Source organism: Brienomyrus brachyistius, chromosome 23 (genome assembly GCF_023856365.1).
Source record: "Brienomyrus brachyistius isolate T26 chromosome 23, BBRACH_0.4, whole genome shotgun sequence".
Lineage (NCBI taxonomy): Eukaryota > Metazoa > Chordata > Actinopteri > Osteoglossiformes > Mormyridae > Brienomyrus > Brienomyrus brachyistius.
In genome coordinates this window covers 14867210-14881446 of record NC_064555.1, presented here as the reverse complement: position 1 = coordinate 14881446, position 14237 = coordinate 14867210, and the positions used below count along the sequence as shown (strand labels likewise).

Here is a 14237-nt window from a genome sequence, read left to right as displayed (position 1 = left end):
GAGAACGGGGGAACTCCTGGGTTTTGGGATCTTACTCAGTGCCGTGAGGGCTTCCTGATCCTTAGCCACTGTCATCTACTTTCATAGCAGCAAAAATAGACTGGCAAAGGCAGGGAAACCTCTAGTGTTTCAGAATGCTGAACTGCACTAGAAATAAGTTTATGAAGTGATATAACATGTCTGAGGGTTAAAATTCTTCACATTTTTTCTTGGGGGGCGGGGTGCTTTATTGCCAGATTCATTGAAAAAAAAGAGATAGTTTTAAGTAATGGCACGGATCCTTACTTACACATTTAGTTGCATTTAATTGTCCTGCATACTACACAACTTCGGAGTACAGTTTAGGTCTTGAAAATTAAGGGATTCTTCTCCACATTTCATCACACGAACACCACGAAACAGTTTGCACTAAACTCTCAAACACTAAATCAAAAGAAAAGCAAGATATCACATACTAACTCAAAATAAACACTTGGGAGAGAAAGTTTAACCCTGTGGGGGGGGGATATAATGGTAAATAAGAAAGATTAAGGTGAGTCTTTTCAGTGGGGCAACGTCTACAGTAATATATACCGCTGGAAAATATGTAAACATGGAGAGTAGCAGGGAGGAAAGGTGGAGGGTAAAGGAGCAACATCGACAGGACCAACCCAAGGTGTAAGCGGACTAAACAGCTGCTTAAGACCCAGCGGCCACCAGGGGGCGCACCAACTAACCAGCCTGTCAGAATGGGAAGGGAGATGTCGAATGACAACTAGGCCCATCGAATTTTACGTGGGGTGCCAAAAAGGGTTTCGGCCAGCCGTGAATATCGGGGTACTGTTTCTGGAAGGGTAGGGGTCATATCTGCGTAACACACACAGCAGCGTTTCCACCCCGACAAAAATACGAAAAAGACAGCGTTTGCACTATAGACAGGACTTAATAACACCTTTCAGGCACTTACAGTAATAAAATGAAATTCCAATACTTATATAGTCTCCAAAATATTCTCAGTGTTTTTATATGAAAACGATATGGCTATGAGTAGCTGCCTGAGACAAACCCTTATCTCCAGCCAGTGGCTCAGTAGAAGCTCCTCCCCCTCCTGAGGTAAGGTTTGGACGTATCCGTCATCCAACCACAGCTATGCAGACCATAGGTTGCCATGGTACCCACAGCAGGAGCCTCACCTGCCCCAGACAAACCAGTTAGGTTTATTTCAACAGTATCAGCTTAATCCTCTAAAAAACTGCAATATATGTTATACTTGCAGAATATGCGATTGCATATGATATGGCATAAATCTCCTTAAGGTACATTCACTGTATTTGCACACTACGCATAGAGTCTTCGAAAAGGATGACTGATCTTATTGACTAGGATTAGACTGCAGTTCCTCCAGCGCTTCCTTTGGTTAAAATATATTTTTCCACAAACAGTAACGGTAAAAAAAATAGCTACATATAGCAAAATCAGGTTTTCTTTGTCACTAGTGTAGTGCACAGTGTGTCAACCTTCTCTGTGATCTCCGGGTTCAGTGCCGGTGGATCTGCATGCTTTGCACATGGCAGCTCGGTCTCCGGGCGCTAGAGAAATCATGTGACCCCATGGGCCTCTGATGGAAGTGTGTGTGTGGGGGGGGGGGGCACAGGAAGCTGCCACAAAGCATACGGCATGCTGTGTTTGTGTTTTCCACCCTTGAAAAAGTGCTGTTTATAAAAAATAGTAATATAGTAACGATAAAAAAAACAACATAAAGTCTGTAGCCTAGGCACGGGAGATTCTGAACATAATCCCTGGCCTGCCCCCCTCCACCTATTTGGCCTTGCCCATGTCCTTCTTGCGGGGGTACTTCTGGGCGATGCCATAGGGTACATGGGCTGCGATGGTGCCCATCTCCGCAGCACCTTCCACGTGGAACATCTGATCGTCGAAGTAGATGTGAGGCCGGATCTTTTCCAACATGGGCCCCTTGGGGGCCCCGGCCAGGAAGAGGGCCTCGTCTGTCTCCAGTCCCCAGGCGCGCAGGGTCTTGAGCGCGCGGATTCCCGAGCTGGCGGCACTGCGGGCCGTCACCAAGTAGGTGCGAATAGGACAGTCCAGCCGGTGGCCCTTGGCATAGAACTTTTTCTGGAGCTTGCCTAAGGCTTCCAGGAAGCCCTTCAGCGGCCCCTAGTGGGGAAAAATTAAAACAGCACTTGGCAGTGAATTGTCGGAACCTTGTGTGCACTCCGAGGCAGAAGACAGCTTTGTGACAATGAGATGGTTTGGGTGTGTGTACAAATGAACATAATCAGAACGTGAGTAACTTCATGTAGGACTATGACTGACTGTGTGTTCTCCATGTGTTGTGCAGTTAGGGAAACTGGAATCTATAAATTGCCTATTCTGTCCTGCAAAGACATGCAATTTTGGTCATAAATCAATTTTGATAAAATGATGCAGTTACAGCGTTTGGCCTTCGTGTGGCAGTGTGTGTGTTCATCCTGTTATGCATCCTGTGCAGGATGCTACCCTGCCTTGTTCTCTGTGCTTCTGGGACAGTCTTCAGGCTCATTAAGACAAAGTACCAGATAAGCCGTTTTGGAAGATGGATGGATTACTTAAGATTTATGTTACTAAAAATAGAATGCTGCACACGATAAAAGGTACCAATATAGAAGGTATTTCCATCCATCCATCCATTTTCCAAACCGCTTATCCTATTGGGTCGCGGGGGGTCCGGAGCCTATCCCGGAATCAACGGGCACGAGGCAGGGAACAACCCAGGATGGGGGGCCAGCCCATTGCAGGGCACACTCACACACCATTCACTCACACGTATGGGCAATTCAGCAACTCCAATTAGCCTCAGCATGTTTTTGGACTGTGGGGGGAAACCGGAGTACCCGGAGGAAACCCCACGACGACACGGGGAGAACATGCAAACTCTGCACACATGTGACCCAGGCGGAGACTCGAACCCGGGTCCCAGAGGTGTGAGGCGACAGTGCTAACCACTGCACCACCATGCCACCCCATAGAAGGTATTTTAGAAAGCATAATGTTAGGAGGTTATGAAAGCCATCCACATCCAAATGCATAAGTAAACAACTCAAAAAGTAGTCACGCTCGAGCTGTTCAAAATTCAGGCAGCTGAAAAAGAGGCACGCACGCTCAACATACGTGGTCGAGAAGCTTGTTTTCGTGTTCCTTCTCATGCTCGAAGAACTTGTCGAGGCCGTGCGCCTTGAAGATACGCTCTGACTCGTCGGAGAAAAGAACGGCGTCGCCATCGAATGCAACTCGCAGCTGGGTTTCGGACACCTCCGTCAGCTTGTCCGACGTGAACATGGTGGCCGCTGCGATGCCTGGGGGAACGCGGGCGGGTTCAGGCTCAGTACAGGGGGACTGACTAACGCAGACCCAGAGACCACTGCTAGCACAGTCTTATCTTTTTAGTTTAGTTATTATTTTAATTTGATTCTCCATTTTTCTTTGAAACCCAGTTAAGCTTTAATATTCAGTGTGGTTTCATTTGTTTTTGTGGAGTGCTATTAGCCATTTCTGTGCTTGAAATACTGCATAGAAGAGATCCAAAACATGTCGCCATATAGAGGTTGTCCACTGCATTTAATTTCCTCGAATGATTTTCGTCAAGGGCGAAAGATAAACAGATCATTACTTTAGCAATATTAGCCATATAGAAATGTCAATCGTTTTCATCGAGTGTAACTCTTAAATTTTATTTTCGTATCTTATTTCATTAATGATAATAACCCTGCAACAGACTGGTTTAAAATACAGTGATACTTTCCCATAAGGGTCCCTTAAAGTTACCTGATACCCACTGGATGCTGCTGAGTCTGCCCCAGCAGGGGATTATGGGACAGTCAGGGTTTCTGGAACCGTGGACAGGTCACACTGGGCTCACCTTCCTCCAGTGCCTCTCGGACCTTCTCCGAGTCTGCAGACAGGTAGAGGTTGGTGTGGAAAGCCTTCAGGTACCCGATCGGACTGCTGCCACCGGTCATGCAGAAGCGCTCGATGAATAGATCTGTGGAAATATGCCTGTAATCATCCAGTTGGTCCAACCTGGTGACCACAACAACTAAAATCATTTTAGGGAACGCCTCCCTTGAAAGACGTTTGGTGTTTAATTTCTATAAATGAGAAAAAACATCCATTTCTTATGACTGTATATTCAGGCTAAAAGCTGATTGGCTCCCAGAGTGCCCCCTCCTCTGTCGCTCACCGATTCAAAACATATGACTGCCTAAGGTTGGTCCTACTGTATCAATTATGACCTCATTTATGTGCCCCCCCCCCAACTTAAAATAATCCTAGAATCACTCATCAGGATGTCAGCCTGGGAACACCTTGCTAATCCCCTGGAGGAGCTGGAGGAGGTGGCTGGTGAGAGGAAGGTCTGGCCATCCCTGCTAAGACTGCTGCTCTCGTGACCCGACCCTGGATAAGCAGCAGAAGATGGATGGATGGATGTTATGTCCCCAGTGGTCTCCCAGAAGGCTGCTGGTAGCTTAGTGGGCTCGTGTTTGAGGGCGGCTCCCTCCGCAGGCCACTCCAGCCTCCTGCAGAGTCTCGCATGCCAGAGGAGCACGGGACTGACGCACATGAGGTTGGTGGTGGTGTGCGGGGGTCAGAGAAGCCACCCCCCTCCCAGGACCACGCACCCCCCCCCCGGGAGGAAAGCGGAGCTCAGCGAGACCCCATGTGCCTTTCTGACCGCGGTTTGCTCAGTGGGAACCGAGCTGGGGAGAAGCAAATGGGGCCATACAGTGCCCCTATAGGCCAGAAATGGTTACTACTAAGTTACTACTAAGTCCCTGAATTATCATTTTATCAAGCTGCTTACTGCATGGCATTATAAAGCTTTAAAAAGTACAAACACAGGGTGTACAGAGGGCGTACTTAGGACATACAGAGAACATACCCAGGGCATACAGAGGGCGTACTTAGGACATACAGAGAACATACCCAGGGCAGACAGAGGGCGTACTTAGGACATACAGAGAACATACCCAGGGCATACAGAGGGCGTACTTAGGACATACAGAGAACATACCCAGGGCATACAGAGGGCGTACTTAGGACATACAGAGAACATACCCAGGGCAGACAGAGGGCGTACTTAGGACATACAGAGAACATACCCAGGGCATACAGAGGGCGTACTTAGGACATACAGAGAACATACCCAAGGCAGACAGAGGGCGTACTTAGGACATAAAGAGAACATACCCAGGGCAGACAGAGGGCGTACTTAGGACGTACAGAGAACATACCCAGGGCATACAGAGGGCGTACTTAGGACATACAGAGAACATACCCAGGCCATACAGAGGGCGTACTTAGGACATACAGAGAACATACCCAGGGCAGACAGAGGGTGTACTTAGGATATACAGAGAACATACCCAGGGCAGACAGAGGGCGTACTTAGGACATACAGAGAACATACCCAGGGCATACAGAGGGCGTACTTAGGACATACAGAGAACATACCCAAGGCAGACAGAGGGCGTACTTAGGACATAAAGAGAACATACCCAGGGCAGACAGAGGGCATACTTAGGACATACAGAGAACATACCCAGGGCATACAGAGGGCGTACTTAGGACATACAGAGAACATACCCAGGCCATACAGAGGGCGTACTTAGGACATACAGAGAACATACCCAGGGCAGACAGAGGGTGTACTTAGGATATACAGAGAACATACCCAGGGCAGACAGAGGGCGTACTTAGGACATACAGAGAACATACCCAGGGCAGACAGAGGGTGTACTTAGGATATACAGAGAACATACCCAGGGCAGACAGAGGGCGTACTTAGGACATACAGAGAACATACCCAGGGCAGACAGAGGGCGTACTTAGGACATACAGAGAACATACCCAGGACATACAGAGGGCGTACTTAGGACATACAGAGAACATACCCAGGGCATACAGAGGGCGTACTTAGGACATACAGAGAACATACCCAGGGCAGACAGAGGGCGTACTTAGGACATACAGAGAACATACCCAGGGCAGACAGAGGGCGTACTTAGAACATACAGAGAACATACCCAGGGCAGACAGAGGGCGTACTTAGGACATACAGAGAACATACCCAGGGCATTCAGAGGGCGTACCCAGGGCAGACAGGGAGTGTGGCCTGGATATACCCAGGGCATACAAACAGGATGTTTCTTCCCGTGAAAATGGATGGCTTTCCTTATGTGTAACAATTGTGCACTAATCGTCTTTTGGTGATTCAAGAACGGAAAGTCTAGCCTGAATTGCTTTGAAATTGCTTTAAATTGAGCACTTATTTATGCTACTGGTTTAGCGAATGCATTTTGTCCCACAGGGGTTAGTGTTGTGCTGGAGGCACCTGTTCAGATCAGCTGTCTGCTCAAGCCACGGGAACAGAACTAGGGAAGAAAAACACGGCCGGCGGCCTCATTCACTGACCGCACACTTGGACGTCTGCGGACCAGTGAATGCTAAGCCTGGACCGTCCAGATGGGCTCCGTAGTCCCTCAGGGGTCAGTGGAGCGGTCAAGAACTCGCCCAACCCGTCGGCTTGTGGAGGACTTCAAGCCTCCAAATGAGAAGCAGCGTGGAAGTTCTCAGGCCATGCTACTGTTGCGTGCTCCAGCCATCGAAACCTCTTTGTTATATTCCCCCTCCCCCTGTCCATAAATGGAACAACCCCCCCTATCTTTTCATCTTCACAGCAGTGGCCTTTTCGTGCAGAGGTGCGATGGGCTTGAGGTCGCCGGGGCTGCTCCACAGAGGCTACGGGGTGTGCCTTTCAGCTACTCTCACACAGAACAAAGCTATGGCCACCAGGGAAGTGGGGATGCCAGAGCGATCACAGGAAGCGGCAGCAGGCTAGACATGGGGTCACAGGTCGCAGCGTTTGTGTGGGAAGGACAGGCCCAGTTGTTCTGGAAGCCCCGGAGTCAACGTGTGTAGCTCATAGCGAAGTTTTCCATCATCATGACGACGTTTGTGAATGTAACCATGGCAACACTGAGTATGCAAGTAAACAAGTAATCCAGGTCCCTTACAGGTGATTTATAAAACAGGTATCTTATTAAGCACATGTCAATTAATATTATAGCTTCATCATGCAATAAGATACTGAGGATTGTAGAGTACTCTTTACATGCTATTTCCGTTATGATGCTTATTTGTGATGTGATAAAATTAAGTAAAATGTATGTTGCTCATTTCCAAAACGAATTAATGCAATTTTACCCTAAACAGTAATGTTGCAAAATCTGATCATAACTAAAAGAAAATCATAATAAAAAACCAGGATCCAGATTATTCATGGTTTGTGCCGTAACAGCAAGGTGACAGAACAGGCTAGCGATGGGCAGTTTGGGACACTGCGAGATAACTCACTGTGGTAGTTGATGGTGTTGATGAGCCTCACCCCCACGTGGGCGTGGTTATAGGTCACCAGGACGATGTCGAAGAGCTCCTCGCTGTCGGGGTAGAGATCTCTGAGCCGCGTGTTCACTGCCTCCAGGGCCTGGGGGGAGCAGGGCAGAGTGGGGGTGTGCAGTGCTGAAGTTCTTACTCTCCATAAAAAAATCCACAAACACACTCTGACTTGTGGACAATGTCCTGTTACAGGTTCGGCAATAATAACGAAGAGCACAGAAAAACATTCACATATTATTGTCCTGTGTATTCAGAGAATACAATGAAATCCTTGTGCTATGGAATCTGTCCTACTATTATATGTAGGACGTGTTGGATGGAAGACACTGTTGTTCACCAACACTGCAGTGCAACATCAGACAATGCAGTGCAAGGACCTAAAAATACAATAAGCTAGTATGATACAATAAAGTGGAACTAGCTAGACTCTCACTGCTTTTCCTGTCACCCTTGGACTCTTTCTAATAGCGTTTATTTAATAATCTGCTTCCTTCTGTTTTGCACAAACGTATGGTATCGTGTGCACACCTGTTTGCACATGCACACTCCCACTTTAGTTACCGTCTTACATACCTGATCTTTCTTTTATCTTTTTTTGTCTTTATACTTGAAATTTTTATCGTTGGTATTTCTCAGCTCTGTTTGTTTAATCTTGCACGGTGAGAACCATGCCTTAGTATAATGCCTTCCCTTCGGATGAAGTAGGTTTTTATCTTGTCTTATCTTAACAGTGCATGGGTAGTGCAATCGTCCAAGGAAAGTGCATGAAACTAATGTAATATTGTGCCATCTGAGGTTGCACAATATCCACGGTCAGGTCAGGTGAGAAATACTACCATGGCGTCATAATTCATAATTCTCTGTACATTTGGCTAAATTGCTGGTGAAGCACCCCTCCTGTATTTGCTGAAAACCTCTCTGTATCATACACATTAATCTTCTAAACCACTGTTCTTCCACTGCAAGCTGTTTACAGTCAGACCCACTGCACAGACCAAGTGAAAAGTTGCATGATCTGTACAGCATATTTATTTGTTTGTTTGTTTATTAATTATCGTCTTGTGTGTTTATGTCATCCACAAATCAATTACCTGCTTGTCTTATGCAGAGTTGTGGGTGTCCGGATCTTGGAAGTTACGAGCAGGGAATAACTCAGGACGGGATGCCAATCTATCGCAGGTTTTATGTTGCGTTACATGAAAAGCCGTGTTTAAAGTCTCAGACAAACACTATTTTGTTTCACTGTATGCCTGACAGTGATGTTTGACTTAACTCGACTACAATGACCTAGCAGTTGATGCTTCCCACTGTTTTGAGGTCAGTGTGTTCGTGTGCAGCTACGCGCATAAACATTGGTTACCTTAATGAAAGGGAAGGCGGGCCCAGTTGCAAAGGGCTCCACCTCGTGCTCCACCTGATACTTAAGGTACTCCTCCACCCCTTTCTCCCGAAACACCATGTCCTCCTTCTCCGTCCTGAAGAGCACCCGTGATGACACTGCGATGGTGACAGCATTTTCTGGCTTAGGCTGGGGGGGAGGGGGGGGGTTGCAAGGGGGTCAGTGAGGAACCAACCGAAAGCCCCAACACATCTCTCCTGTATCTGAGCCGTGCCAATCAGTGCTGGGTCAGCAAATGACCGATGTCAGCAATGATAGGTGAGAAATTGCATGTCACCCTGCCAACACGTATTGAGCTCACTGCAGGACTGTGTATAACTGAAAAGAAAATTGCAGCAGATCAGCACTATCAAATAACTCATAGGCTTACTCCCCAGCCAATCAGAGTTTACTCCCCAGCCAATCAGCGTTTACTCAGTCATTAGCCACACCCATACTATCCAGCCAATCAGAGTTCATTCTGTCATTAGCTCTACCCTTGTTATCAGTAAGGTCTCAATCAAGATTCTTCAGGCAACTTTTCAAATCTTACTGAATCCATGGGATATGTTGTGAAGAAAATTTCTGTGAACTTTGTGAGTTTTGGAAATTTATCGAAAGCTCTTCATTGTACTACAAGCGGACCGAGTGAGTTTTAGTTCCCGATACTGTAACATATGATGAGGAAGCCTGACTTTAGGTAATTGGCTGTCTCATCTCAAACACAACAAAAAAGGAGTTTTGGAAATTTGTTCTTCAATTATTTAATCCCAGTGGATCGCAGGGCACCTCTGTCAAGTCACATGACTCATTATGTCAAAAATAGCCTTAAATATTTAGTGTAAATTTCCTAGGGACGATGGGCACAGAAGATTGATTTCGTCATGATCCTCGGAGAACCCCAAGAGCAGGACACCTCCAGAGACCACTTTACCAGATGCTCAGTGGTGTCCCTAGTGCCACCGGTGTAAAACGAGACCGGCGGTGACCAGGGCAGAAGGGGGTAAAAGGGCAAGCTGGACATTCCAAATGGGGCAACCGACAGCTTGTAAGTCATCCAGCGTGGGGCGGCCCTGGGGGGGCTAATTATAGATGTGCTGCTACACAAAGCAAGGCTGCGGGGGTGGGGTGGACATGCATGGGACCAAACAGACACACTCACAACCGCTACCTTTAATATCACCGTCATCAGCAGCTGAGCCGCTCACTATTATCCCATAATCGGATGGTGACGCCTGGTCTCGCACCCGCTTCACCATCAGGCAGCTGCACATACCTAATCTTATCTTTCACCATTTTCCTGGGGTTGTTAGTACACGTTCTGAGTAATATTTTTACATTTTTCATGTTTATTCATCCATTACATAGGATCATGTGAACCAGGAATTCTCAAGATGTTTTATCCCCGGACCCATTAAGAAAAGAAATACATAAATATGTGTGTTTGTGTATATAAGCATTTTTTTTTATTCAAGGAGGAGATCTGAGTTGCAAGCAAGCAAAAAAAAAAAATGTTGCAAGCATGCAGCCAGTTTATGTGCTGTGTTTGCATTATTTTTTTCCACCGTGGCCCGGTGGGTGTCTGACTATGGACGGGCATTGGTGCCAGTCCACTGCTCATAGTCTCAGAAATGCTAATCTAAACCATGCATGCTAATTGTTTTTAGCTCCACAGAAACGTTTTCCTACATTATGTCATGACCAAACTGATGTTACTACTGTAAAATGCAGTCCTAGAACAAGTGGTATCCCACATTATAATTGAGATAATTTTTTTTGCAAAATACACACACACACACCACACACATATATATATTATCAGCGTCAATGAAAAAACTCATATATAAATGTAATGCATTTTCAGCTTGTTCAGCCGTTATAATATGCAAACATTTTCAACAGGGCTACAGGTCACAGGTTTTCACTACAGTATGCACTAACATAAAGAATTAATGTCCACTCTGCATGCATTTACTCCACACTGGTCATGTGACACGCTTATCAAACATGGCACGGATGTTTCCGGATGCTCCCTAGTGATACTTACAAAGAAGATGCCTCCCTCCACCTTCCTGGTTCGCCGCACCACACCCTTCATGAATGGACAGGTGAGATCAGAATGGGGCCGTCACTTACTGAATGTTCACGCCTGACTTGGACAACTGACAATTTTCAATTGTGAAGAACCATGGAGAATGTGTTAGCTGGTAGGGCTTGATGTCATCTTAGGTCAAGGTCAATACTTAGATATAATCTACATACCAGCTGAACTAAACACCCATGGAGCAAGAAACTGATACATCTAGTAGAATATTTTTAAGGTAAGCATTCGGATATTTCACACTCTTTTAGGAGATAGAGAAGATAAATCACGTACTAGATTCCTGACAAGATATTTGATCAGTAGATAGACAATCTGAATTACAGCCTTACATTGTCAATCCACTTTCATATCTACCAACATGAGCTTAACCACAGAATCATAACAGGTTTTCAAGTGGCCCAGGTCATTGAAATACAGTGAAACCTCGGATTGCGAGTAGCTTGGTTTGTGAGTATTTTGAAAGACGAGAAAAATTTTTAAATAAATTTTAACTGGATAAACGAGCAATGTTTTGCAATACGAGTATTATGTATACACTTTGTCTGCCGAGCGTCACGTGATCACAAATGAGCCGACGGTTCTTCTCTCTCCCTCTCTCTCTCTTGCTGCGGACTTGTGGGTAGTCATTTCCCATGCTCGGTCTCAGTCAGCGTGCCTCACTCATATAGTCAAAATTTAGTAGAAAAGCATCACCCGAATAAGGGTGTAGCAGTGCGAGTGATGAATCTGTTTAACGACAATTAAATGTCCACATTCGCAAAATCGAAAAGGAGGTAAAAGCGGCTGTCATTGGATAGGTTCCTTGTTAAAGTCGCACAAAAAGAAAAAGATTCCAGTGAGCCAACAGATAGCAGTGATTTCTTTTCAAAGGTAAAGTGCAGGTTAATTTGTTTTATGTATTTTTACTTTATATTTTGAATTAATCATTTTTATATGAATATTTTTGGGTTGTGGAATGAATCACCTTTGATATATACGAGTGCTTTAGATTACAAGCAGGTTTCCGGAACAAATTATGCTCACGATCCAAGGTTTTACTGTATTAATATCTTCTCCAATTTCAAATGCAAGTACTCATTTAATGAAGTTCATCTGGTTAAGTTTCATGTAGGTCTAATACATTCAAAAATATACATAAATTATTACAAATGTCATACAAATACATTATCCAGAAAGAGTGTGTTTAGCCTATAGGCCACAGATAGAGTACAGGAGAAACTATGCTCAAATGAGAGCCAGGTTAGACATGCCAGCGTTCTGTTAGAGAGAAGGTCAGGTGGAACAACATAAATCTTAGGGTTGGTTATTTGCGTGTCCATTTATAACTGCCAGTCCTGACTTAGCAGTTATCGAAACACGTAAGCAGATCATTGAACTGGGATAACGGCTAATGAAGTCAGACAAATTTAGTGCTGCAAAAGTTATGGGGGAATTGTTGCACTGTAATCTGATCCTGGGTAGGATATTGCTTGTTTGTGAGAAATAGCAGTTCAAAATTAGAATTGAAATCAAAGGAGAAAGGAGAACACACACAGAGACAACTGTTATGCAGCCAAGAGATGGTTTCCCATGTGTATCTGGAATACAGTGGACAGTGAAGAGGTTGTGGCTATTTATGGAGCTGGAAGGTGCCAGTGCAGTGGGAAAAGCACAGGATTGACTTCCATCCTACAGAGCACACAGTGATTGTGTCATAAACGAACTGTTTCGCTCCATGCAGAGTCAAGTTAACTGCTTGTTTCAAATATCCACTTAAGGGTTCAACTGTAGCCCTGACCTGCCGTAACAGACAGAAGAATCACTGCAAGAAGTTGGGCATGTCACAAGCATATTAGAGGTGTGATTTGTGAGAAACTGAGAGAACTGTGAGGAAAAAAAACTAATTCTATACATATAACTAAAATAACTAATATATACTATACTATATACATCATTAGTTTCTAAATATATATTTGTTTGTTTGCTTATTTATGGATACTGACAATGTGTTAGATTTTGAAAACAGCTCTTGGATCATATTTTCCACCAAGACAAACATGAGTGAAAAACGTGCATTTTCTGGCAGGCTTTGATTGAGTGATATCCCTCTCGCCTTCACCACTCTAAGCTGCACCTGATGCATCTCAAATGGAATTATCTCCCCACTTATAGCCCTGTGTTTACTGAGCTGCCCGGCTCTGGCCCTGGGGCTGCTGTCGTTGGTGTTTCCTGGACAATAACAACAACAGCCCTCCAGTCAGAATTCAGAATGCAGATCAATAAGCACCTCAGACAGCCAATCGTTGTCCAGTGCTGACCTAGGTTACCGAATTCTTTACATTAATCACCACAAATCCTATAAGGACCCCGTCACAATCTCCGCTGGACAATGTAGGCTAAAAAATAAAATAAGTGCTATGGAACATGAATCATAGTTATAGGTATTTCTGTTTGATGTAATAGCTATACAAACGGTTTGATGTCAATGGTATGAAGATTATGCTCCACAACGCGTGTTTAGAATGTAAACAATCATTTTGCAATCTCTCTCAGCTCCCTCCATATTCCTCCTTACCTGTTGACCACATGGGACAACCACAGGGACTGTTGGCTTTGAGAGGTGAACACAGAATCCAGCAACAGACAGGGTTTCGCGTCAAACTCACCGAGTTCTCGGTAGAAGCGTTCTGGTGGTATAACCCCTTTGGCTCTTCCCATGAGCTCGGGCTGTCCCCATTTGTGGTGGCGTTGACAGCCGGGCATGGTCCGGCCTCCTGAGCAGTGGCAGCATTCACTGAGTCGAGGCTCATGGTCTCTCTGTTTACTCATTCACCGTCTTTCAGATGCCTCCTACCGTGTCTTGGAGAGCTCTGCTTGTTGTCCACTCTTGCTCTCTAAGCCCTCAGTCTCACGAAACTCAAGGCCCCAGAATTCCCGCAGCAGGTCTTCTAAATGTCCTCCTTGACTACAAAGCAGGGAAAGGTTTTCTTTTTGTATGAAACCAGGATGAAAGGGGACAAACTGCCTGCGTCCTGACGTCTGTGGCTGCCTGGTCTTGTCCTTCCAGGCTGCTATCTGCTCCCTGTATCACATGGTGGCAATGCCGTCACGCTCTCTCTCTTTCTCTCTCTCTCTCTCTCTCTCCCACTCTCCGTGCTGCAATGAGACACTTGCACACGCACTCAATGCAGTGGCAACCTGCCCAGTTTTTAACTCCATGCAGGGAAGCCTCCAGGCAGGCGTGTGGTGTAGAGCGTATTTACAGGCATTTGCCAACAACCATCAAACAATCATAGACATGCTCTCCAGACAGCACTCATCTTGCTCACACTGACCAATCATAGC

The 14237-nt window shown here is 45.6% G+C and overlaps 1 protein-coding gene across 4 annotated transcripts; it reads right to left on the bottom strand.

The window, feature by feature from the left end:
- Positions 1-285: 285 nt before the first annotated feature.
- nt5c1aa (5'-nucleotidase, cytosolic IAa) lies at positions 286-14018 on the bottom strand. Of its 4 annotated transcripts, XM_048993966.1 has the most exons (8): positions 13747-14015; positions 13559-13666; positions 10857-10971; positions 8792-8959; positions 7390-7519; positions 3896-4018; positions 3148-3332; positions 286-2154 (listed from the first exon to the last, which is right to left on the bottom strand). In XM_048993966.1, the coding sequence occupies exons 3-8, from the start codon at positions 10905-10907 to the stop codon at positions 1798-1800; spliced, it is 1014 nt and encodes a 337-aa protein (XP_048849923.1). In that variant the 5' UTR covers positions 10908-10971; positions 13559-13666; positions 13747-14015; the 3' UTR covers positions 286-1797. The 4 variants fall into 4 exon arrangements, with proteins under 4 accessions (XP_048849923.1, XP_048849921.1, XP_048849924.1 ...); XM_048993964.1 differs by having other exon boundaries at positions 10857-10901; positions 13559-14013; XM_048993967.1 differs by lacking the exon at positions 13747-14015 and having other exon boundaries at positions 13559-13675.
- Positions 14019-14237: the final 219 nt, after the last annotated feature.

Bases quoted from the DNA above. Each gene is read 5' to 3' on its own strand.
- nt5c1aa (XM_048993964.1), bottom strand. From the start codon at position 13,702: ATGAGCCTCGACTCAGTGAATGCTGCCACTGCTCAGGAGGCCGGACCA. The intron at 4,019-7,389 runs GTGAGTTATCTC...ATATTTCCACAG, and splicing joins CAACACCATCAACTACCACA to ATCTATTCATCGAGCGCTTC. The intron at 3,333-3,895 runs GTGAGCCCAGTG...GCGTTCCCCCAG, and splicing joins CCGAGAGGCACTGGAGGAAG to GCATCGCAGCGGCCACCATG.